This window comes from Bactrocera dorsalis, chromosome 2, assembly GCF_023373825.1.
Source record: "Bactrocera dorsalis isolate Fly_Bdor chromosome 2, ASM2337382v1, whole genome shotgun sequence".
NCBI lineage: Eukaryota > Metazoa > Arthropoda > Insecta > Diptera > Tephritidae > Bactrocera > Bactrocera dorsalis.
The window spans coordinates 90,352,035-90,378,034 of NC_064304.1; the positions used below are offsets into that span (position 1 = coordinate 90,352,035).

The 26,000-nt window shown below is 36.6% G+C and overlaps 1 protein-coding gene across 1 annotated transcript; it reads right to left on the minus strand.

Annotated features, from left to right (window-relative positions):
* Nucleotides 1-79: 79 nt before the first annotated feature.
* On the minus strand, nt 80-25,994 carry LOC125776571 (diacylglycerol kinase eta-like). Its single transcript, XM_049449505.1, has 9 exons — nt 24,756-25,994; nt 23,982-24,547; nt 23,083-23,923; nt 22,841-22,996; nt 17,649-18,365; nt 7,319-7,556; nt 6,880-7,252; nt 5,990-6,812; nt 80-2,418 (listed from the first exon to the last, which is right to left on the minus strand). The coding sequence occupies exons 1-9, from the start codon at nt 25,554-25,556 to the stop codon at nt 2,395-2,397; spliced, it is 4,539 nt and encodes a 1,512-aa protein (XP_049305462.1). The 5' UTR covers nt 25,557-25,994; the 3' UTR covers nt 80-2,394.
* Between the last annotated feature and the right edge of the window lie 6 nt (nt 25,995-26,000).

Genomic DNA, 26,000 nt, shown 5'->3' on the forward strand with positions numbered 1-26,000 from the left:
TTTCTTATTTTTATTAATTTTTCCACTTCTTTTTCTTTTACGATCTTAAATTATTTTAATATTTAATGCTTACTTTACTATCCTCTTGGCGCGTGGGGTGTTCTCCCGTTTGCTTTTTCTACTAAGGTCCCTCGTTGCGCACGTATGGAGGGTGCGTTTTTTTCCTATTGGATCCTAACGCTGTTGTTAGGTTGCTAGACCAGCTCGTTTGGTCCGTGTGTTCTTTGTTATTTGCTGTGGTTTCTCTTCGGCCGTTCTCCGCGGGCGACTTTTGATTTTATCACAACGCGAACCGGACTTCAAACTTCAACTGGTCCCTGCTCGGGCGCAAGTTAAATTTTTATTTTGTTATTTTAATTTTTAAAAACTAGCGGACTCGCGTCCGCGGTCTTTATTTATTAAATGTTGTCTAAAGACTAATTACAAATTATTTCTTAAGTCTAAATTAAACCTATGCCTCTACCTGGTCACGTTGCCAACAGTTGCGGCGTCAGCAATTGACCGGACGCGCGTGTGGAGTCACTAACTGATATTGCTGATGCAGTGTCAGCAATTGGGTGGTTTAAAGTTTCCAGCTATTGACCAACGGTGGGAATTAGCTGACGGTGTGAACCACTGTGTTAACTTATACAAATAAGAGACAGCCAATGAAGTAAAAGCTATGAAAATGTATTTACAATATATGCATGCTCTTTTTGGCTAAGTATTTGCTGTATGTATGTTTTCATGGAGGAATTGCGCCAAATTTAACGATCAAATATGCGGTATATGTACATATAAAGAATGCAAGTAGTTAGATTTTTTCTAATTGTAGGTAATATATGTAGGTTACAACGGGGAAATGGCGCCAATTGTATTTACAATATATGTACATGTGTATGTAAGCGCTTTTAGGTTGAGTTGGCATATTATAAAAAATAAAATCGGGAAAAATTATTTTAATTTTATTTCTCTTTATTTTTATTTTTTAATTTTTAAATAAATTAATATTTATTTCGACTATTACAAAGTGAAGATGTGCAAAATGATCTTCATTTCTTCAAAGAAAATTGATGACCTTCATGAAATATGCATATTCGCATTATTTCGTTATCATTTCCATATTTGTACCAATAGAATTTCTATGACACATACATACATATGTATGTATATTATTTCTTTGTCACATTTGTATGTTTACGAAAGCAAATGCGAGCCACATAAATATGTATGTACATATGTACATTCATAATAACAAGTGTCACACGCATCTTTCGCATCTCCGTTGTCATGGTCTACCAATAGCCGAAACTGACGCTTTGTCAAAGAGTCAAGTGCTGAACACATTGAGCGGGACAGACTGTTATGTCAAATATTAAAATACACACGTTATTATGGACACAGTTATTTTGTTGTGAAGCTGCCTCAATAACTGTGTCCCTAAGAACGTGTGTATTCTAATATTTGACAGATGTCGTTTGCAGTCTGTCGCACTCATTGTGTTCAGCACTTGGGTGATGATAGAAACTCCAAGCTGTGCCGAAAAAAATAAACGAATGGCCGCCGATTGTCACCGCTTCCCTTGCCGCTGTAACAGCTTTGCCTAAAAATGTGAGTAAATATGTATGTATGTATACGTATGAGCGTGAATACACATCGACGCAGATTTTTGCGAGTCACGGAAAAATATTTTAGAATGGACAAATATTATAAATCGACAACTGCGTTGTTGCCACTTTTCTCACGTCTTTCTGTGAAGAAGCATCAGATAGTTGTTCAATTTAAGATTTTTAGCTTTTGCCATCGCGATGCATCGTCGCGAAAAGACGCTTGTTGACAAAGGCATGCTCGGGGAGATGTAATGGTGTCTACTTTTATGAATGAAGCGAGTTTGCCTGTTGAAAGTGCGCTTGCGTTCATGAATGAAAATATTGTTGTTGTGGGTTTTTCTACAAATTTGGGCATCGACTATTTGGCTGCCATATTGACTGGTGACGCTGCTGATGCTATATTAGACGATTGTTGTTTTTGTAGAACAATATTCGTAATTTTTGCGGGTGACATATCGACATGTGAACGCATATATGTAAGTATGTATGTTGTGTATGCATTATTTGTGTGGGAATGTCATACACACATATTTACATGTGTACGCATATGAGTATGTATGATGCTATTTGAACGATTCTTGTTTTTGTACAACAATATTTATACTTTTTGCGGGTGACATATTTACATGTGTAAAAGTTAATACCACCAGTTCATATTACATGAACATATTGTATTTCCGTTATAAATATGAAACCCATATGGTACTGTCCTAATACTGTCCGCCTTAGGTGGTCCAAAAATATAACTCATAGATTGTAAGATGAATCTTTCCACTTGTAACATATGTCCTACATATGTCCTATCTCAAGTGGATTGTAGATATACTTCCTAGAATGTAAGATTAATATTTGTATCTAGGCTTAAGCAAAATATTGTATTTAAGAAAAAGATAATAAAGAAAACGGCAGTCGACCACAGGCAGTTGCCCGCGGTTACTCGAAAACAAAACAATCTATTAATTTACACATATTTGTATGTTGGTTGCGTATACATACATGTGTGTACGTAAATATAGAGAAGCGCGCGCTCTTTTATATTACTGATAAATGATAATATCTTGATTTGAAATTGATTTGTACTTGCATACATATCTGCAGAATAGATGCGTAGGAAAGTTTTAAATGATAAGAGGTGTGATTTACATATATTATTATTGTAATATATTATGTTTTTAGGATATTACGATAATATATCACATATATAGCATATATACATGAATATGAAATTATATTATATTATCAAAGATAGGAAATATTTAAAAATTAACTGTTATTCACACATTAACTACAAATATGACCTTGAAATAGCATAATTTCATTACAATATTATCAATTTTGCATGAATTCACAAAAATTCGCAAAATGATATTCATATCAATTGATATGATTGCATGTAAACGTATAAAAATATAAGCAAAAGAGCAACACACATACTTCTGTAATAGCAATGTATATTTCTGAGCATAATTTTCATTGCATGCTCAGCCAGAGAATGTAAAGACATAGAGAAGGTGCAAATCGAAATCTGTATGATGGTTCGATTGCGCGGCTAACACAGCTGATAGATTTTGGGTAGGGAATTCACCATTCTCGCTGCTATTTAGCAGAATTGAGCATGTTCTTTGGCAGAAATATATGTAAATGACTGAAAATAAATAAAGAGAATTTGCTTCGTAGAAAAATATACAAAATATACAAAAGCATTCTCTGAGTGACATATGCACGCTTATGTTATATTATGTGAACGATTGTCACATATGGGTAATTTTCACATATGCATGCTTATATTGAATTAATGAACCATTGTCACATATGCGTGATTATTTTGTATCAAATGAACAATTTTTTTCCGAAAAATGGTAAAAATTTTAATTTTTTTTACAAAATCAGGAAAAATTATTTTAATTTTATTTCTCTTTATTTTTATTTTTTAATTTTTAAATTATTTAATATTTATTTCGACTATTACAAAGTGAAGATGTGCAAAATGATCTTCATTTCTTCAAAGAAAATTGATGACCTTCATGAAATATGCATATTCGCATTATTTCGTTATCATTTCCACATTTGTACCAAAAGAATTTCTATGACACATGCATATGTACATATGTATATTATTTCTTTGGCACATTTGCCTGTATGTTTACGAACACAAATACGAGCCACATACATATGTACATGCATTCATAACAACAAGTGTCGCACGCATCTTTCGCATCTCCGTCTTCACGGTCAACCAATGGCGTTTTGTCAAAGGGTCAAATGCTGAACACATTGAGCGGGGATGACTGCAAGCGACATCTGTCAAATATTAAAATATACACGTTCATATGGACACAGTTGTGTAGTTGTGCAGCTGTCTAAATAACTGTGTCCATAAGAATGTGTGTATTTCAATATCAGATTCAGATGGCGTTTGCAGTCTGCCGCATTCTATGTGTTCAGCACATCAATCTGTCGAAGCACTGACGCGACGAGACGCGAAAGAAACTAACAAACGATTGCCGATTGTTACCGCTTCCCTTGCCGCTGTAACAGCTTCGCCTACGAACTAGCGTAAATATGTATGCATATGTATGAACTTGCATACATATCGACGCTGATTTTTGCGAGCTAAGGAAAAATATTTTAGAATTGAATATTATAAATCGACAACTCCGTTGTTGCCACTTTTGTCACTTCTTTCTGTGAAGAAGCATCAGAAAGATGTTCAATTTATGATTTTTAGCTTTTGCCATCGTCGCGAGAAGACGCTTGTAGGCAAAGGCATGCTCGGGGAGATGTTACGGCGTCTGTTTATATGAATGAAGCGCGGTCGCTTGTGGCATATGCGCCTGCGTTTATGAATGAAATCGTTTTTGTTGTAGAATTTACTACATTTGGGCTTCGCCAATTCGGCTGCCATATTGACTTGTGATGCTTCTTCTATTTGAGCAGTTGTTGTTTTTATAGAACAATGCTTAAATTTTTTGTTGGTGACATATTCACATGTGTACGCATATGTATGTTTGTATGTATGAATATATGAACATACACATCAATGCACGCACATGTAATATATTGATATGTAAGTGATAAAATCATGATATGAATTTCTGAACGCGCACATGCGTATACATGCAGTCATATGAGCAGATAATAAGATTATGATATGAGCATGTGCAGAGACATACGTTAATATGATGTATGTACATATGTACGCATATATTGTTGTGATAAACTTAATTTCTATTAGTAGGAAATATAATACAAAAATATTTATTAGTATAATATATTATGTAAAAATCAAAGAAAATTATTAAATATGCAAGTCCAAATTGACTAAATATTACTATGCATGCATTCATACAAAATTGTACTCATATCATAATTATGTGTACAAGTCAATATTCAATTGCCGACGGTAAAACGCAAAAGCATACATACATACTTATTTGCATGCATTGCGATTCCCAAGTTGAAAAATTGAAGCTGAAAATATAACAAAGTTGGGAGATCATAAGGAGCAGCATGCATATGTTTATGTCTTCATATTCATATTCAATGCATGCATATGTTTACATACATATGTCTTCATATTCATATTCATGCTTACATATATTTATGTCTCTTCATATTCTTGCGTATGTGAGACAGGGAACATCATGTATTTTGTACACATTTTTCGGTGTCAAAATGAAACAAAATATAAACAAGCAAAACGAATTTCTTCGTTGCGAGTCTCTTCATATTTTCTGCTTCGACATGTATATATACGCCATGTCATCAAATGCCGTAAATTCATATATTTGTTTCTCTTCATATTCTTTGTTGAATATATGGAGAACTGTTAAAAATGTAAACATTTTACAGCGTGACTTCTGTAGACGTGAGGTGAATTCCCTACACAAAATCTAACGAATGTTCGCTGTCGAACCTGCACCTTCTCTATGTCTTTACATTCTCTGGCTCAGCTCTGTTCGCTCAGCAATGTTAACCTTTCCCCTTCTCAGCCAAAAGTGGTGAAATCCACTAATAGGATTTTGTTAGCTCTTGACAGTTCACACGCTTGTCCGCAATTGGACCTTCTCTATATTATACGTTCTCTGCAGCAAATACTTAGCCAAAAAGAGCATGCATATATTGTAAATACATTTTCATAGCTTTTACTTCATTGGCTGTCTCTTATTTGTATATAAGCATCACTTTTCTCATTTATCACTGAAAATGCTCAATTCTGCTATTTTCGGCGCTCCTGTAAAATATTGGTGAATCCGCTTATAGAAAATAGTTCCCCTGATTTTGAGGTGAAATCCACTAATAGAAAAGAGTTCCCCTCCAAAAAATGAAATATCGTAAGTTTGGCAACGCGGTGGACCTTCTCTATATTATACGTTCTCTGTAAGAAGCAATCGACTTACCTCTTCATTTGGCGCCAAAGCATTGAAGTAAGCGCGCAATTTCCCATCGAAACTCTTCTGTACCGAACATTTTTTCAGCTCCATTTCGATATTGGCCAAGGCAACGCTCAACTTCGACTCGAGATCCTCTCTCAATATTAAGCTGGGAGCACGATCGCGTAATAAATTGCAGGAGTCCTCGTACAACTGACGCGCCGACTCGATAACCTCCACCAGTTTGGTGCGTAGTGTGGGACCCTCAAGTAATTTGCCATCCGGATGTATGGATTCGAGTACTTCAGCGGCACGACAAGCCACAGCATATAAATCGTGTTGCAAAGATGGATGTGAAATTATAAGGAATTTCACCCATTTTACAAGCGAACTGACCGCCTCAATAAAGTTCAAGAGTACATAGCATTCACGTTCGGACAGCACCTCATCCGTAGACATTGCATGCTCGGATGCAGTCGATGATTGCTCGCGCTGTATGGATATGCTATGTTGACGCTGCTTTTCTTGCCATGATTTCAGTGAAATTTCCAAATGGCGATTACGACAAAGCATTTGTACACGATTCTTGTGCAATATACGAATCATGCCGGGTGGTTGTAGCCAAGCTTCGCCATCAACTTGTATGGGTATCTCTTCATCGCCCAAAATATTTATTTGTACGCTCTGGCATTGTGCTATGCGATGATGTTGTAAGTTTATGAGACGCGAGGCGGCCATTTGCACCGAACCGAACACCGCGACAACTTCGAGTATGCGATCGTCAAAGCTGGGCAAAAGGAAGATATCGTCCTTCTTGCTGGAGCCCCAGAAATTCGTGCCGCCCATGAAGCTGTAGTATGATTTTTTATATTTATAGATAAGATTATCAATAAGTAGTGTGTTATATTTGTTGTCACCTGGGTATATTCAATATGACGATGCCCTGCAGGGATGGCAGCGGTATACGCTGCCCATCACATTCTAATTGCACGCGTTGCTCGAGATTTTTACATGTTTTCTGCAATAGCTGCTTCGAACCCAACACACCGTACCACATATAGTTTTTGGCACGCGAGCGACACTTCTCGGGATGCTCTTCCCGTTTGTTATGGAAATCGAGCGAGATCTTGGCGTCTATACCAATACCGAAGTAATTGTTCATAACGCATTTCTCATGATAGCCTGCCAGCAGGGTTTCAACGGGATCCATTAGTGGACTAACAGCAGCGCAGAGCGCATCTGCATTTGCTGGCAAGCACTTGGATATGAACCCGGAACTATTGGCTAACGCTAGATGGTAAGAAGTAAATATGTAATTAATAATATATTACGGATAGACCGCTTAGTTGTACTCACTTGGCCAATTTGGTAGGCGTACAGGTGGATTAATAATCGGCATTTTCCTAGCGCCATCTTCAGCGCCAAGTAGACACTCCTTATCTTTTTTGCCCTTATCGTCACGTTTTTTGTCACCACCTGAATTACCGTCACCACTGCCTCCGCCAAAATGATCGAATCCAAATAGTGCCGAACCCATAAAAAGACTGGACTTTGAGCCTTTAAATGTCATCAGATTTGGTAACGCCTTATTTGGCTGCAAAGAGAGTATATATATACTCGTATAATCTCAGTGGCGTTAGCAGGAAAAAACCTTTAAGTAGTGTGGAAAGTATCAGATAGTATTGCACTAACTACTAGTAGTGAAGGAGAATGCTGGAAAGTTCAGTCAGTATGTGGTAGATTTAACAATTTGTATAAAGTTTAGTTATGTTGTTTTAACTAAAAGTAAACGAAGTGTGGAAATTAATTGTTAAACGAAAACAAACACAATATTTTATCCGCAGAGAGAAGCAAAGGCAGCGGATATAATGATATTTGGAAGGACAAATGAACGAAGAAAGTTGAGCGTAAAATAGACAATAAGCTGTGGAAGAATGTAAATAGTTAACCGTAGGACATTTTTCAGAGCACTTAGTGCAGAGAACGTATAATGTAGAGAAGGTCCAATTGCGGGCAAGCGTGTGAACTGTCAAGAACTAACAAAATCCTATTAGTGGATTTCACCACTTTTGGCTGAGAAGGGGAAAGGTTAACATTGCTGAGCGAACAGAGCTGAGCATGCAATGAAAATTATGCTCAGAAATATGCATTGCTATTACAGAAGTATGTGTGTTGCTCTTTTGCTTATATTTTTATACGTTTACATGCAATCATATCAATTGATATGAATATCATTTTGCGAATTTTTGTGAATTCATGCAAAATTGATAATATTGTAATGAAATTATGCTATTTCAAGGTCATATTTGTAGTTAATGTGTGAATAACAGTTAATTTTTAAATATTTCCTATCTTTGATAATATAATATAATTTCATATTCATGTATATATGCTATATATGTGATATATTATCGTAATATCCTAAAAACATAATATATTACAATAATAATATATGTAAATCACACCTCTTATCATTTAAAACTTTCATACGCATCTATTCTGCAGATATGTATTCAAGTACAAATCAATTTCAAATCAAGATATTATCATTTATCCAGTAATATAAAAGAGCGCGCGCTTCTCTTTATTTACGTACACACATGTATGTATACGCAACCAACATACAAATATGTGTACACATGTAAATATGTCACCCGCAAAAAGTATAAATATTGTTGTACAAAAACAAGAATCGTTCAAATAGCATCATACATACTCATATGCGTACACATGTAAATATGTGTGTATGACATTCCCACACAAATAATGCATACACAACATACATACTTACATATATGCGTTCACATGTCGATATGTCACCCGCAAAAATTACGAATATTGTTCTACAAAAACAACAATCGTCTAATATAGCATCAGCAGCGTCACCAGTCAATATGGCAGCCAAATAGTCGATGCCCAAATTTGTAGAAAAACCCACAACAACAATATTTTCATTCATGAACGCAAGCGCACTTTCAACAGGCAAACTCGCTTCATTCATAAAAGTAGACACCATTACATCTCCCCGAGCATGCCTTTGCCAACAAGCGTCTTTTCGCGACGATGGCAAAAGCTAAAAATCTTAAATTGAACAACTTTCTGATGCTTCTTCACAGAAAGACGTGAGAAAAGTGGCAACAACGCAGTTGTCGATTTATAATATTTGTCCATTCTAAAATATTTTTCCGTGACTCGCAAAAATCTGCGTCGATATGTATTCACGCTCATACGTATACATACATACATATTTACTCACATTTTTAGGCAAAGCTGTTACAGCGGCAAGGGAAGCGGTGACAATCGGCGGCCATTCGTTTATTTTTTTCGGCACAGCTTGGAGTTTCTATCATCACCCAAGTGCTGAACACAATGAGTTCGACAGACTGCAAACGACATCAGTCAAATATTAGAATGCACACGTTCTTAGGGACACAGTTATTGAGGCAGCTTCACAACAAAATAACTGTGTCCATAATAACGTGTGTATTTTAATATTTGACATAACAGTCTGTCCCGCTCAATGTGTTCAGCACTTGACTCTTTGACAAAGCGTCAGTTTCGGCTATTGGTAGACCGTGACAACGGAGATGCGAAAGATGCGTGTGACACTTGTTATTATGAATGTACATATGTACATACATATTTATGTGGCTCGCATTTGCTTTCGTAAACATACAAATGTGACAAAGAAATAATATACATACATATGTATGTATGTGTCATAGAAATTCTATTGGTACAAATATGGAAATGATAACGAAATAATGCGAATATGCATATTTCATGAAGGTCATCAATTTTCTTTGAAGAAATGAAGATCATTTTGCACATCTTCACTTTGTAATAGTCGAAATAAATATTAATTTATTTAAAAATTAAAAAATAAAAATAAAGAGAAATAAAATTAAAATAATTTTTCCCGATTTTATTTTTTATAATATGCCAACTCAACCAAAAAGCGCATACATATGTATATTGTAAATACAATTGGCGCCATTTCCCCGTTGTAACATACATATATTACCTACAATTAGAAAAAATCTAACTACTTGCATATTTTATATGTACATATACCGCATATTCATCGTTAAATTTGGCGCAATTCCTCCATGAAAACATACATACAGCAAATACTCAGCCAAAAAGAGCATGCATATATTGTAAATACATTTTCATAGCTTTTACTTCATTGGCTGTCTCTTATTTGTATATAAGCAATACTTTTCTCATTTATCACTGAAAATGCTCAATTCTGCTATTTTCGACGCTCCTGTAAAATATTGGTGAATCCGCTTATAGAAAATAGTTCCCCTGATTTTGAGGTGAAATCCACTAATAGAAAAGAGTTCCCCTCCAAAAAATGAAATATCGTAAGTTTGGCAACGCGGTGGACCTTCTCTATATTATACGTTCTCTGCTTAGTGTTTAGGTGGAGGTTATAGAAACGAATTTACAAATCAACTACAAACTCATGTGGCAAACTAGTAAAATAACTGCAACGCAATAAAATATTTAATTGAATTAGAAAAATTATAAACTTTTTTTCGTTAGTAGCGTCGTAATCTTCTTACACAGATCGTTGCGTTTCTATGAGAGAGCTCGTTGTTATAACATATTTATTTATATTCTTTCTGACTTTTCCTGACTCCGTGTTAGGAAGATGTAGTAAAATAATAGCTAAACTTAATATACCAGCTAAATAATTTGAAAAATAGGTTTATCAACTTTGCTTAAATTATTATTATCGCGAGGATCTTAACTGGGCATATTTGCATAGCACTCCCTTCTTAAATAACAATATGTGTAAGTATTGCTGTATCTTCAGAATTGTTTTCAAAAGTCGACATTACATCAGTTGAATTCCCTTAGGTATCGTTCATATCGACTATAAACGAAATAAACACGGTCAACTTAGATCTACTTAAGCTAATTATTGTCATCCCAGTAAATGACTGGTTGACACAATGATTGAAAGGAATTTCACCGACTCGAACTCGATAAGCTCTTTACAAAAATTCAAGTTGGAGCGAGACTCTGTAAGAATTTGCAAATATGTGCAACCCATCAAGATGAATGCTCAAATTTTCACTATGAGTCGAGTTCTTATTAAAATACCAAAATCTATACGAAATTATCTTACTACCAGAGTGGTATTTTCGGCATCGAAGCCTAATCGATTCACTTTTGACGAATGAAAAGGAAGCCTTTTAAGAACTCAACTGAACGATCTTGAAGTTAAATAAAAAAATACTATGGACAGTGCGGCCACTACGCCAAATTATTATTTGAAATTAGCTCTGGAGAACAGTAGATATTGAGAAGTCAAAAAAGTCTTTTCGTATTTTGTCAATAGATGTCGTTGCAGTCGTATAACTCTAATGCTACCACACATATATGTAGTGTCTTACCATATAGTGTTGGAAGACCAAAATGGTACATATTTTTTTTATTTATTTATTAGTATAAATAATGAAGTTTGATTAGAAAAACGAGAAGACTTTTTCGGCTACCCAATATAAAAAGTCCTAATTTGAACGGGATAAATTAAAATTTGAAAAATTTTAATATGATTTTCATAATTTTTTTTTTTCAAAATTATTTTATTTATTGGATCTGTTTTTTCTTAAAGCCTAACAATAAGTTAAAATCTTAAATCTAATTAAAAACAAGTAAGGAAGGGCTAAGTTCGGGTGTCACCGAAAATTTTATACTCTCGCATGATAAAGTGATAATCGAGATTTCATTATCCTTCATTTACATATTTTTTTTATTTTGCTGTAAAATTAATTAATTAGAATTAAATTCAGACAGATTTACCGATATTTTCGGTGAAAAATTAGGTTAAGTTAGGTTAGGCACTGAGTTCTTCGTGTTCGATATCAGGGACCTTGAAAAGTTATAGTCCGATCACGACTATTTTTCCACAAGGGATACCTCAGCTCAAATACCGTGTTTGTGTAAAGTTTTATTCCGCTATGATCATTGGTTCCTAATGTATATATTATACAGAGAAGGTATCAGATGGAATTCAAAATAGCGATATATTGGAAGAAGGCGTGGTTGTGAACCGATTTCACCCATATTTCGTACATGTCATCAGGGTGTTAAGAAAATATTATGTACCGAATTTCATTGAAATCGGTAGAGTAGTTCCTGAGATATTATATACATATTTTTTTTTATTTATTTATTGGTATAAATAATGAAGTTTGATTAGAAAAACGAGAAGACTTTTTCGGCTACCCAATATAAAAAGTCCTAATTTGAACGGGATAAATTAAAATTTGAAAAATTTTAATATGATTTTCATAATTTTTTTTTTTCAAAATTATTTTATTTATTGGATCTGTTTTTTCTTAAAGCCTAACAATAAGTTAAAATCTTAAATCTAATTAAAAACAAGTAAGGAAGGGCTAAGTTCGGGTGTCACCGAAAATTTTATACTCTCGCATGATAAAGTGATAATCGAGATTTCATTATCCTTCATTTACATATTTTTTTTATTTTGCTGTAAAATTAATTAATTAGAATTAAATTCAGACAGATTTACCGATATTTTCGGTGAAAAATTAGGTTAAGTTAGGTTAGGCACTGAGTTCTTCGTGTTCGATATCAGGGACCTTGAAAAGTTATAGTCCGATCACGACTATTTTTCCACAAGGGATACCTCAGCTCAAATACCGTGTTTGTGTAAAGTTTTATTCCGCTATGATCATTGGTTCCTAATGTATATATTATACAGAGAAGGTATCAGATGGAATTCAAAATAGCGATATATTGGAAGAAGGCGTGGTTGTGAACCGATTTCACCCATATTTCGTACATGTCATCAGGGTGTTAAGAAAATATTATGTACCGAATTTCATTGAAATCGGTAGAGTAGTTCCTGAGATATGGTTTTTGGTCCATAAGTAGGCGACGCCACGCCCATTTTCAATTTTTAAAGAAAGCCTGGGTGCAGCTTCCTTCTGCCATTTCTTCCGTAAAATTTAGTGTTTCTGACGTTGTCGGTTAACGCACTTTTAGTGATTTTCAACATAATCTTTGTATGTGAGGTGGGCGTGGTTATTATCCGATTTCTTCCATTTTTGAACTGTATATGGAAATGCCTGAAGAAAACGACTCTATGGAGTTTGGTTGACATAGCTATAGTAGTTTCCGAGATATGTACAAAAAACTTAGTAGGGGGCGGGGCCACGCCCACTTTTCCAAAAAAATTATTATGGCTTAGTTGTGACACTTTATAGGTTTTCGGTTTCCGCCAGTTTGTGGGCGTGGCAGTGGGCCGATTTTGCCCATCTTCGAATTTAACCTTCTTATGGAGCCAAGAAATACGTGTACCAAGTTTCATCATGATATCTCAATTTTTACTCAAGTTACAGCTTGCACGGACGGACGGACGGACAGACAGACATCCGGATTTCAACTCTACTCGTCACCCTGATCACTTTGGTATATATAACCCTATATCTGATTCTTTTAGTTTTAGGACTTACAAACAAATCGGCTTTTGACCGCATTATATAAAAGCACTTTGTTGTCTAGGCTAAGATTTGAGTTTTTATTTAAAAGCCAATTTAAATTTGCAGCTCTAATCTTCATACATGTTATTTTACTAGAGATGTGTTTTCTCCACGTGAGCCTTATAGGTGAATACAAAGATATGTTACTTGTGTAGAGAAACACCGTACTCGTGTGCACAGTCGAACACTTATATATAGACTAGCTGGCCCCGCAGCCGTTGTCCTGCGTGAAATTATGTGTTTTGAAATGAAAAGAAAGTTGAATTTATCATTTCATTTTTTTTTTTTCAATGTAACGCAGCTTCATAAACAAAATTTTTTGGTTTCTGTTCCGGTGTACAGAAAAGATGGCTTTCCAACTCGTGTGCACGCCACGTATATCTGGCCGTGTGAAAAACATAGAATTTCCAAACTTATTGCACACACTATGCGACTATCCTTGTGTCCTGTTGAGTGTCATCTCAAATGCAATTTTCGCTGGAAACTGAAATGGCAAATCGTTGGAACTCAAAGAAATTCGTTGAATCAAGCATTCAGCCTTTTGTATTCGATAGCTGCGTCACAATCAGTCGGGTTCCATTACATAGTTTCGGCGCTTGCAGATTGCAAAACATAATAACGACAGATCAAACTTTGAGACGCAAATGATGCGGTGGCATACCAAGCCTCTCCAGAGAATTTATAAACTCCACTGGATAATTCACGGCGACGTCTTCAATGGAAAGACGATCGGTCGATTTGTATGAGCTCAAGTCTTCCGGAATTTGACTTTGAATCTTCCAGTTTAAGTCAAGAACATCTGTATTTTTTGGCAGTTAATATTGCGCGTGCATTAAAGGAATCATAGTTACGATAATTTGGCCAATGTCCGAAGATTGGTGATGAGTTCATCTTTCGTGAATTGATAAACCGCAGATAGAATTGATATCAAACCACCGGAAGCATCAACCGGAATTGACTCATTTCCAATTTTTAGCAAATACGATGTAAAATGTCTTCGACAATGCCATTTTTGTTCGTATCTCATAATTGACGCGGATTTAAAGGCTGATATGGTGAAATAATTATCGCGAAAAGTGTGCGATCTTCATTTGCATTCGAAGTAACTATCGCATCGTCCAACGTTTGTTTCCACTGATTATCGTGTTCCAGCAATTGTAATTGCACACACCATACCATTCACAGTACGCAATACGCCGCGTACATTAATCAGTAGCAACCGAAGGTAGAAGCAATCATCGTTTTTTGGGTGGGATGTGCAAATTCATCCTAATGCATTAGTTGAGAACACACCTGAATGTCCATCTACTGTTCGGTCTTGCCATGAATGCAAGGTATTTTCAAATAGAACAATGTTCTCGTAAGCGGATCACTGACGAAAGTTGAGAAAAAAACTCGTCAATGTTAGTTTTGTTGTTGGCGGTGTTACCACCGGCTGTAATGTATTCTCTGGGCTGAAATAAACTCTTTGGCCAATCTCCATATTAACTGCGAGACACACAACAATCGGAAACCGTTCATGAATTGCAAAAGTAAATATCCTACAAAGCGCTTTATTGCAGTTCACGTATGGACCGTATCGTTAAGACCATTGACCGCCATGTTGCTTCCCTTGGTGACGTACTTACAAACGTATTTTATAGATTACACCAAACTGCAATACTAAACATTGATATGAGTTTTGAATGTGAATTAGACAACAGTGGAGAATATAGTACGATCCATATGGTGTCAACTTCGATCTTCACTACTCTAAGTTGTATGGTCGTCTGATGAGCTACGACGATGGAGTGGATATCCATCATTTCCAGTTTGCGATTCCGAAAGAAAAGCAAGCGGATAGTGTTTCGTGCATTTATTGTTAGACATATAAACCGAAAAGGGTCCATGAACCATATTGCTTTCCACCACTTCATATAATACTGGATCTTTCTCTACATCAGGAATTTCCAGAGAAATGATTTCATCAATTTGATTTGAATATGTGCGTGCGGCAAACCTCTCTTTTGCCACTCAACAGAGTACATCTAGCTAAAGTCAATCAAACATCGTAACTGTTGTTTGAAAAGTCGTGCTGTGCCATCGTGACGATCGCTTACTGATTGACCGCGATCCATAATTCCGCACATATGTCACCGCATCCTGGGAGTACTTCCTGCCTTGTCTTGGGCTGCAATACTTTGATGTCAAAAAGAACACCGACCGATATTAGGGCGATCTCTTGGTGGCTTCGTAACAAATTTCAATCTGCAATTGACCTCTTTGTGTGAAACACACGTAAAGTTTTCACTGAATAATTTTCAATTGTTCAATTCACAACCTGTCGTAAAGCATCGTAAATCGTAAAATTATAAAAAAAAAACAATTGTAAAAATTTATAATTTTACGATGCTTTACGACAGGTTGTGAATTGAACAAATAATTTTTCTTTTGAATAGCCGGAATAAAAAAGCAAGCGATCGAGACTGAACTATTCAAATAATTTCCAAATCAAAATATTGAAAAACAAAACAGAAATTGAAAAAAAATGTTTATGGAAAAAAGTTACTTTTTGGAATTATCCAATTTGCCGACTTTTCATGAAAAGTATAAGATGTTTTTATTTCTAAACCTTCCTTAATCCACAACAAACAACCTCTTAAAATTTCATCAATATTGGTTCAGCCGTTCTCTTAGCGTTACTAACGAACAAACATTCATTCGTTTGTATGAGAAAAAGAAAAGGACTGTTTTTAGGGGTTTTCCGGCAATTATTCGAATAATCCCTGAACCTAAACGAATATTTAAAAAAAAGAATTATCAAATTTCGTTCAGTCGTATTAAAGTTATGAGCGTACATACATTTTGGCGATTCATTTTTACATACATACATATTTATATAGACGAAGATGTAAGGTTGTTTTTATTGTTTTTTTTTTTTTTGAAGAAATGAAATATTGAAATGATTCCTACAAACATGAATTTTGAACAAATGCTTATGATTTGAAATATAATTTTTGTATTTATGAGTTGTATTAAATTTTGACATAAAGAGATAAAAAGTATCCTATGTCCGTCTCCTGGCTCTAAGCTACCTCCCTACCAATTTTCAGCCAAATCTGTTCTGCCGTTCTTGAGTTATAAGTGATGTAACTAACACGAGTTTCTTTTTTATATGTATATAGATAATACAAAACTTTATTGTGAATATAAGAAAAATGTTACACTTATTCAACTTTACTGGATGTTCTCAAATATTTCGTTTATGTTGCTCACTCGCTGACGGTTGCTCGTTGACTGTGTCTTTGGTTGCTGCCACTTGCTTTATTTTATTTGACACTTGATGGGCAACAGAGTTGCCATCGCTTACACTTGTTTATTTTTACTGCCGGGCACATCTTTGGTCTTAGCGAAAATGTAACATGCTTACGTTTATGCGCCAGTTCGCTAGCCACTCTTCGACAGAACTTAAATGCTTCTAATATTCGTGATGCTAAAATGTGGCATTTGTTACGGCTCACTATAGCTGTGTCATCCGCAAAAGTTGAAGTTAATACATTATATGTTATATGTATATTTAAAATTAAAGGTTAATGTGATGATGGAAGTTAAAATTCTGCTGTTTATATTTTGAAGATATTTTTATGTGGTCAATAAGTATAACAGTGTGTAAATAAAATTGTTGTTGTGTAGAAGTAGAATAACTTTGTTTTTGTGTGGTTAACTTAATGGGAAAACTTAAGATTTGGAACTTAAGCAGCGTTTTGGTAGGGAGTTTCAGCGTATGCGTTTCCAAATACATACATATGTATGTATGGTTGTATATTTAAAATATTATAAGAAATTTTTAAATACATACCAATTTCTTTCGCTAAAATTTGTATTTTTTTTTTCAATTTTTGTTTTCGTAGATTTTGATGAAATATATGTAAATTAAGAGAAATCATTTGTAAAATTGTGTGTAAAACTAAGCAAAGCCTAACAAAATAAGGCTAATATTATTAGATAATTTATATAAAATACACACATAAGTAAAACTTGCTAACTACTGCACTGACCTTCGACATAAAACTTCCTCTGCAGTTTTCTTTCATTTTATGTCATTTTCTCCCTCTCTTTCACTCTCCCTCTCCATTTATGTGTAATCATATGCACAGAAGAGAATTTACGCTAACAGAACTTACCTTGAAGAGACTGCCACAACTGATGCGTCGACTTGCTGACGGTGATGAGCTTAAGAATTTCGTATGATCCGGATCTAAACTTAAAAAATTTGGATTAAAGCTCGAATGTCGACCATCCTTCTCGGCATGCTCTCGCACCGCTAGACTGGTTGTTTCATGACTTGAGTGCCGCCTGAACTCCATCGGCAGCATACGGGCCGACAGTAGGCTGGTTGCCGACGTTGCATTCATCGGTTTGATAGCATGTCCACGTAAAGGGGTTGGTGGGCGCACAACTACCCTCATCTGTGGATAGTTTGGATTTACATCATCACAGGATTCTTTCTTACACGACTCATCAAAAGTAATGCGCTTTACACCTTGTCTGTGTCCGGATTTTTTCGGCGATGTGCTCAATGCTGAGCCAAGCGTTGTTGCTGTTGTTATTGTTGATTGGTTGTTCAATGTGCTGTGGGGCATTGTGGCTACAATCGGCTGGTTTTGGGCGTAAGGCATTGACGGCGCTTCCAAGTTGTCCCCACTATCCATGTGTGCATAGGTCTCGATGTCGCATACCTCAATCTTAATAGCCATTTTTGTGGTCAATTCATCATCAGTCTGTTGGCCGTTCGCGTGTGTTGCGGAAGTTGTTGTCGTAGATGCATTAATGGAGAGTTGTTGTTGCGAGATAAGTATGGCGGATTTAGGTTTGCGTAGGGACGAACGCTTTTTCGGGCGCTTTGAGGAGTCAAGGTTTATTATCCAAATTAAAAGAGCGGTTAATGAGTGCGCACACGTTTCGAATGAATTTGCCGGATAATCCGTGGCAGATGTTTGGCGTACGAAGGAGGTCGTTATCACGAGAAATGCAAGCAATTCACCATATATATGTAGGTATAGTGAATATGGGACGAGTGTTAGGTTGGTTTTTGCGGACAAAGCGCAAGTATATATATATATATATATCGTCACCTGAAATGCAAATTAACGTAACAACATTTTCGAAAATTTACAGTGCCGTGAATGAAACGCGAAATAAAATGGAACAAGAGTGAAAAAAATTTTAATATTGGTTAAAACTGGCTTATATCTAAGCGCAGAACATGAAAATGTTGAACATACGTAATATTATGTATGTAATTTGAAGTAGTGAAGCGTAATCAACAAGACACTCAATTTCGAATTTTTTGATGATACGTTATTTTGCATTTCAGGTGACGATATATACAAATGTATACATATACATACATATGTCAAGAATGTCCAAATTGTTTATTTAAAATCATCAAACGAATACAAAATTTATTTAAAAATTATTATTGAACGAATTCACAATTTATTTCAAAGAAAATTAAATTAATCTTCAAACGCCTGCTTGCGACTGCTCCGTTTGCTTGTTCACTAACGAATACCTCTCACTCGTTAAAACTGTCTGTGACAGCTCGGCCTTTCCTGACATTTCGTCCTGCAAGGACGATTCGTCGTCTTCATCGTCGCCAACTAATTCAGAGCTCAATGTGCACCATGGTTTTATATGATCTACACTACATGTGTTACAATAACGTCTTTGTGTATACGTTGAATCTGGTGGGTCTTCAATGATGTATCTATCGTAATTATGTACCTTCGTAACGATATATGTACTTTTGAATACTGGATCCAGTTTATGCAACTCGTCTGTCGCATTATGAAAATAATCGATGACCACTAAGTCCCCAATATCGTATTTTCGTGGTGACTGATATCGTTTGTCGTAACGGGTTTTCCACATGGTCCTCTCCGCCATGATGTTGCTCGTTGTTTCATCTCGTTTAATATCAATATCTACGTTAGCTTTATCGTCATTATTCAATGTTTTGTCAATGTCGTAAATTTCTACGGGTTTCCTCCGTATTTGGATGTTGCCCGATTGAATAACTAAAATACAATCTCTCTGACATAAAATATCTCTTCCAATAAACACATCGTATGGCATAAATTCATCAGGTACTACTTTCAACTTCGTATTTATTTTGCAGTCAGCTATTTTCAATTCAACATCGATATCTGCAGTGCTACAAACTGTTGCACCCCCAAAACCTCTTAGTCTCTTATTGCAAACCTTCTTCGAAACATTGGCTGGAACTTTCGACTCTGTTATGAGTGAAGTATCGCTGCCCGTATCAACAAAAGCTAAGTATTGATGACCGTTTAATTCCACGTTTGACATTAGCGGTGGATATTTATTCTCACTTAAAACTGTAGCAATTGTTGGCTTATCGGAATGACAAAACTTTGCTTCATGCCCTACCTTGTTGCATTTACTGCACCTAACTTTACGTTGCGGCTTGGAACATTTTGCTGCGATATGCCCAAATTCATTACAATTGAAACATTTGATTAAATTCTCGCCTGCATTCGTATTTTGAGCAGAATAGTTGTTGAAACACATATGACTCTCCATATCCTTTGGCGACCATGGTAAATTAGACAAGCTCTCCAGTGAGCGCAACAAATCGTTGCACGTTGGTAAACTCATTGCCATAAGAGTTCGAGTTAAATTACTATCGTTTAACCCTCTAATAATGTACGCATTAATTGACGCTTCGTCAATCTTACCTCGTCTACCAATATTTAGCATTGCAAAATAATATTGCGTTAACGTCTCATTTACATGTTGTTTGCGCTTCAACATTTCCGTGTGCACCTCTGCTGCGCTGATTGTAAATGGGAAATCATGTTGGAATGCTTCTACGAAAGCAGACCAACACTGGAACACATTTTGTGCGTCAAGCCAATCTTTGGCGACACCTTTTAGCTTAAACTGAGCTGCTAACAACACTTCTTGCTCACACCAACTATATGCTCGTTGTAGTTGCGTTATTTTCTCTATAAATCGCTCCGCAGTTAACGTTCCTCTCAATGGGTCAAAATCAGGTAACAATCCAATGATTTCGTGGACTGTACTTTGCTTCCATTCACGTTGTGTCGTAGTTCCCAACGGTGATAACCCTATTGTCGTCGCTGTATTATTAATTCCATGTTGTTGTGGAGTCGTACACATTGCCGCCTGACCAGAAATTGTGTTATCAGATGAAATACTTACATTAGCCGGAACAGTTGTTGAACTTGTCGCTAATGTTGTATGTCCCACCTGAACTGCCACAAGATCACTAACAGACTTGGCAAGGCCCGAAATCATATCTCGCATATCGTCAATTTGCTTCTGAATAGCAGACACTTCACTGCTTTCTTCAATTTCTTCAGCATCAATTTCTTCCGATCCGTACATTTCTATCAACTGCAAAACTTTCGCCGCTTTATTACCCATAACCGTTGCACCCTGGTTTTGCAACAATTTGTTCAGTTGATCAACCCTAAGCGCATTCAATTTGATCATTTTTCCCATATTTTTTAACAGTTTTATTTTATTTTCCAGAAACGTTGAAAAAAAAAATATTGAAATTTATTTGCCTCTGTTACGAATTGCCGTCCGTGCTGTTTAAATTTTTTTCCCGTCGACTTCCAAAAATTGAATAATCTGCTGCTGACAATTCTGTCTACAGTTCTTTTTCAAAATTCTCAAACGTTGTTACACTTGAAAAAAAAAACTAGTTGCCTTTGTTTTTTTTTCCAAAGCTTACTTCGATTACGTTGTATTCGTTTTTCCCTTTATTCGTTGGGACTTTTTCCGTTGCCCTGGACAACTCTCTGCTGCCTCTCTTTGTGATATTCTCTTCAAACACATAAAATCGTTTGCACTGAATTATGTTCACTCTTTGCCCGTTGAAAATTTACGTTTCTCGTTGGCATTGAAATGTTTGCAGTACTCGTTGAAATTCATAATTTCTCACTGTCGTTACAAATAATTTCTTACTCTCTTCCTTGTTTATTCGCTAGTTACGCCGGCGCTCTCATCGCTTGCAAAATTATTTCCAAAAACGTATTCTTTTCCACAAATTCGTATAATTCTAGGATTTTGGAATCCCACTTCTGAGATGTCAAGAATGTCCAAATTGTTTATTTAAAATCATCAAACGAACACAAAATTTATTTAAAAATTATTATTGAACGAATTCACAATTTATTTCAAAGAAAATTAAATTAATCTTCAAACGCCTGCTTGCGACTCCTCCGTTTGCTTGTTCACTAACGAATACCTCTCACTCGTTAAAACTGTCTGTGACAATATATGTATGTATACCAGTGTCGGCCAAAATGCATTTTTCCTATGCCCGGGGCATAGGCTAGTTGCTGCGACGTCAAACACGTATACTCACACGTATACTCTTCTGCCAGCTTCAGAAAAAACGAAAGAGCCAGTAAACTGCTCGTATATCTACGAATAGCTTGGTTCGGCAGCAGCGTATGGCGAAGCTAATTATTTCAGTTGCGTTTCAGAATTCTGTGAGCTAGCACGTATGCGCAAGTTTAAATTTTTACACTGCCAGAAAATACCCCCTTGCGTAATTTATAAAAAAATGTTTAAAATTGAATGGGAGACAAATTTTTTTTTTGTTGAAAATATGGAGGGAGAAGCCCATTGCCTCATTTGTAATAAAGTGATTGCACATCTTACACGTTATTCATTATGTAGACATTATTTGATATATAGTTATAGTTTGATATATAATTCAAACACTCATTATTTATTCAGTGTACTTTTCTGCCAACACAGTTCGCAGCAACGCTTTACGCACACAAGTGAAAGCTACATACTATTGCATTGGCCGACACTGATGTATATATATACATATGGATGTAGTTTATGAAAAGGCAGCATTAAAATAAATATGAAAAAATGAAAGAGCAGGAAAGTTGTGGTTTTAGCATTTATAAACATACATCGTCAACATCAACAACAACAACACAACGTACGAGTGCACTTGCACCTAACTTTCTAATATAAGCCGTCAACTTTGCGTACGCCACACACTGTCATACATATGTATGCTGTGGCAAAGTGCGAAAACAAACTCGAGGTTCTGCAGTTAATTGAGGAGTTCCATTGTTTTATTAGAATATCTATTAATTAAAAAACAAGCTAATCTAAGACTATATTTTATAAGTTTATGAAAAAATAAAATTTTTGGTAGAAAATTTCTTGTTGAAAAACTTTTTAAATAAAGCGTCAATAGTAGGTTGACCAATTTTCGAAATTATTCCTTTCTTGCCAATATTTCTAATGTATTATAATCATGTCTTCATGTAACCTAGTATTAATTACAAAGTACCTGTATTATGTCTCCTAACTGCAGTGGGCGGTCGAGATTTTGACCTTCCTGATGCCTGTCCAATATTTCGGAGGCTACGCTGCACTCCTCATCACCAATGGCTGACAACACATCGCTAGCCTCGCCACCTGGCAACTCATCCGACGAGGATAATTCCTAAACCACATAAGTAGATAAATAAATAATGATTATTGCGAGTTCATCGTCATTTTGCCATAAAACATTAACCGTACGATACGTACAGTGGCTACGTCTGTATCAATGATCGTTATGGTTTCGCTTGAGTATACATTTTGGGCTTTACTGGGTATGACTACGTTGGGTAACTGCAACTGACAAACTTCGTCATCGAAACGTAACGCGTTAGACTTTTCGGGCATTGTTTTCTCCTCCTTGCCGTCTTCATAGTTGCACTCCCTATTGGCACTCATACTTTGCTTGAGTTTCTCTTCCTTATCCAATTCACGACTCATATAGTAGCTGCGTTCGAAAACCTCTATTGGACGGTAGTCCGAAAGAGGATCTACAATCTGATCGCTTGTCAATATCGGCACACTGAGAAAGTCGATTTTACGTTCGGAGGGTGAGCTTATATCAGTATTTTCACCAACCATGGGTAATGGATTGACAATCTCACTATTTCCTCTTTGTCCATTTTCTTCCATCACTTGTATTACTTCGGGCGCGCCTGAGCTGCGGCGACTGTCCGCGAATTGACGTGGCACTGGTATGCTAATCGCATTGAAGAAGTTCTCGTCGACTGAGTCCCGACGTGTATCCGGTAGTGGCGATATACAAGTTTGGCGAGAGGTTTCCATGGTAGGTGAAGAGCAAGGGATAGATTCACCCGATGCATTGGTTGGTAGCTTTAAAGCTTCGAATGGCGTTATGGATAGCTTGCGCTGATAGCGCTTGGGTCGGCCTGGTTCAGAGTGATCGATGACATCGTACATGGCACGTTTAACACTGTTGGCCCGACATTGTAGCGACTCGCGTTCTGTTGACTGTAAGGAGCGCCTATTGCGTCGCTCATTCGTATTAAATTGATCCTTCCCGTCTTTCTCGATTGATATGTTTGGATTACTGCAAAAAGAATGTATGATATCCTTTAACATATAACATTTTGATCTTGGCAACTTACAGCAATGAAGCTGATGTCGACGGCGTTGTAGAAGCATTTGGAGAGGCGGCAGCACTCTCTGATATAATGCCACTGATTTTCGTTAAGAGATCATCCCCGGAGTGCGCACCGGTCTCTTCCTCGCGCAAAGCTTCCAATAACATGGCTAACTTCTCACGCAGTATGTCACATTTAACCGGTAATTGTTCATCATCCTTACGACTTTCAGAGATCTGAACCATGAGTTTGTCGAGCGTTTCGCAGAGCGTTTTGGTGGCAGTAATAAGCGTCTGCGAATCATCAGTCTCGACAATGTTGCGTAAGTTTAAATTAGCCGACGTTACCATGCCGGTAAGTAGTGCTTCTTGTGCGCTCGACAATGACATCTTCGGCGTCTTCGGTTGCACGCCGACAGCCTTTTCCAAGACCATTATGCTCCAACGATCCAACATTTTGGTACTAGCAGATTCGTAACGTTCGAGTATTTGCGGCAGATGTACGTCATCATCACAGGATGAGCCCCAGCCCAAAACACGCGCCAAATCGTTGCCGGTACCAAGAGGCAGTACTGCTACTTGACATTGTTTCTGCAGAAAAGTGATAGCGAAATATATGTATTTGTATGGTTTAGCTAAACCAGAATCTAAAAAGTATAATATTTAAAAAGTTCAAGGAAATTATTGCCAAGGTTTGGGAATTACTGATTTTAACAAGTTTGGGGGAAAATATTAGAAACTATAATTCTCAACGAAATGTGGTTAAAACTGGAAATATTGCTTACTAAAAGAAACTTACATGCATACTGAAACGATCAATCTCGCTGAGCACCCAGCCTACAGAGCCGTCGCCGGAGCAAACTAATATTCGAAACATTTCGAAACGTCTGAAGAGCCGCAAACCCAAACTGGGCCCGGTTGATATGAGATCGAAAACTTGAGCTGGGTTTAATAACTGCTTGAAGCGTCGCAAAAACTTCACTCCCTGATTGTCTCCCGATTTGGAATTGACGAAAACCAACAGTGGCGAAAAATTACCCTTCGGACTCTCCACATCCCAGGAGTCATCATTGCCAATGGAATGCACACAGGTAGGCGGCACAACGGACAGCTTGGCCGGTCCTAGTGGACAAGCGACTGCAATTTGTGGTCGACAAGCAACGTGTAACGTTTCGCGACACCATAAACAACGCCAATCTTGCAAACGCAAAAAAGAACCGCAAGTCTTCTTACAAACCGAGCAGGTCGATGAGACCGGTAAGTTACCCTCCATCCATTGATGTGGCATGATAATACTTCCGTCGCGATCCTCAATGATATCCTTGCCGACGGTGGCCAATGTCGTCCATTTACAATTGGCAATGGCTTTGGCAGCACAACGTTTATGCACTTTGCATTTGCACACCTCACAAGAGAGGCCATGCGAGGTAACGCCGGAGAGTACATCGCGGCATACATTGCAGAAGGTGGGACGGGCGTGGGAGGTCGCATACCAGTGATGATGATTGGAGAATAAATCATGTTGCTCAATGAAGAAGCTATCGCCACGCGCTCGCGCCGGTATTGAGGCGGATTTCAGCGAGCTTAGCCAGTCTTCCATTTCGCGGCGAGATTCGGTACAAAGCACAAGTGAACGTGTGGCGGTGATTACCTGGAGAAAAAGATTGTGCGTCAATTAAATTCTACTCTATGTTAATGGAAAAGATTTATGTTTTGAGTATAGTGTAAAAATAAGTGGTTAATAGTAGAAGAGTTCATATATTTATATCAGATTTGTTTGAACTCATTCTTTTCTGAAAATATATTGATTTTCAGAACATACCGTTCGCAAAGTGCTAGAAATCGCTTTTAGTTTCAATAGCCTTAGTTAAGTCTTTGGTATAGTCTAATATACCAAAACTTCCTGTTGTTTCTGCATTTTCCTGGACGATACAGAAGTGAGTTGAAGATTTTGGTTTATGTGCTTTCAGTGATCACAAAAACATCAGAACTTAATCTTGTAGATCACAGCATGAACATGTGAATGGTTTCTAAGACTGTTTCG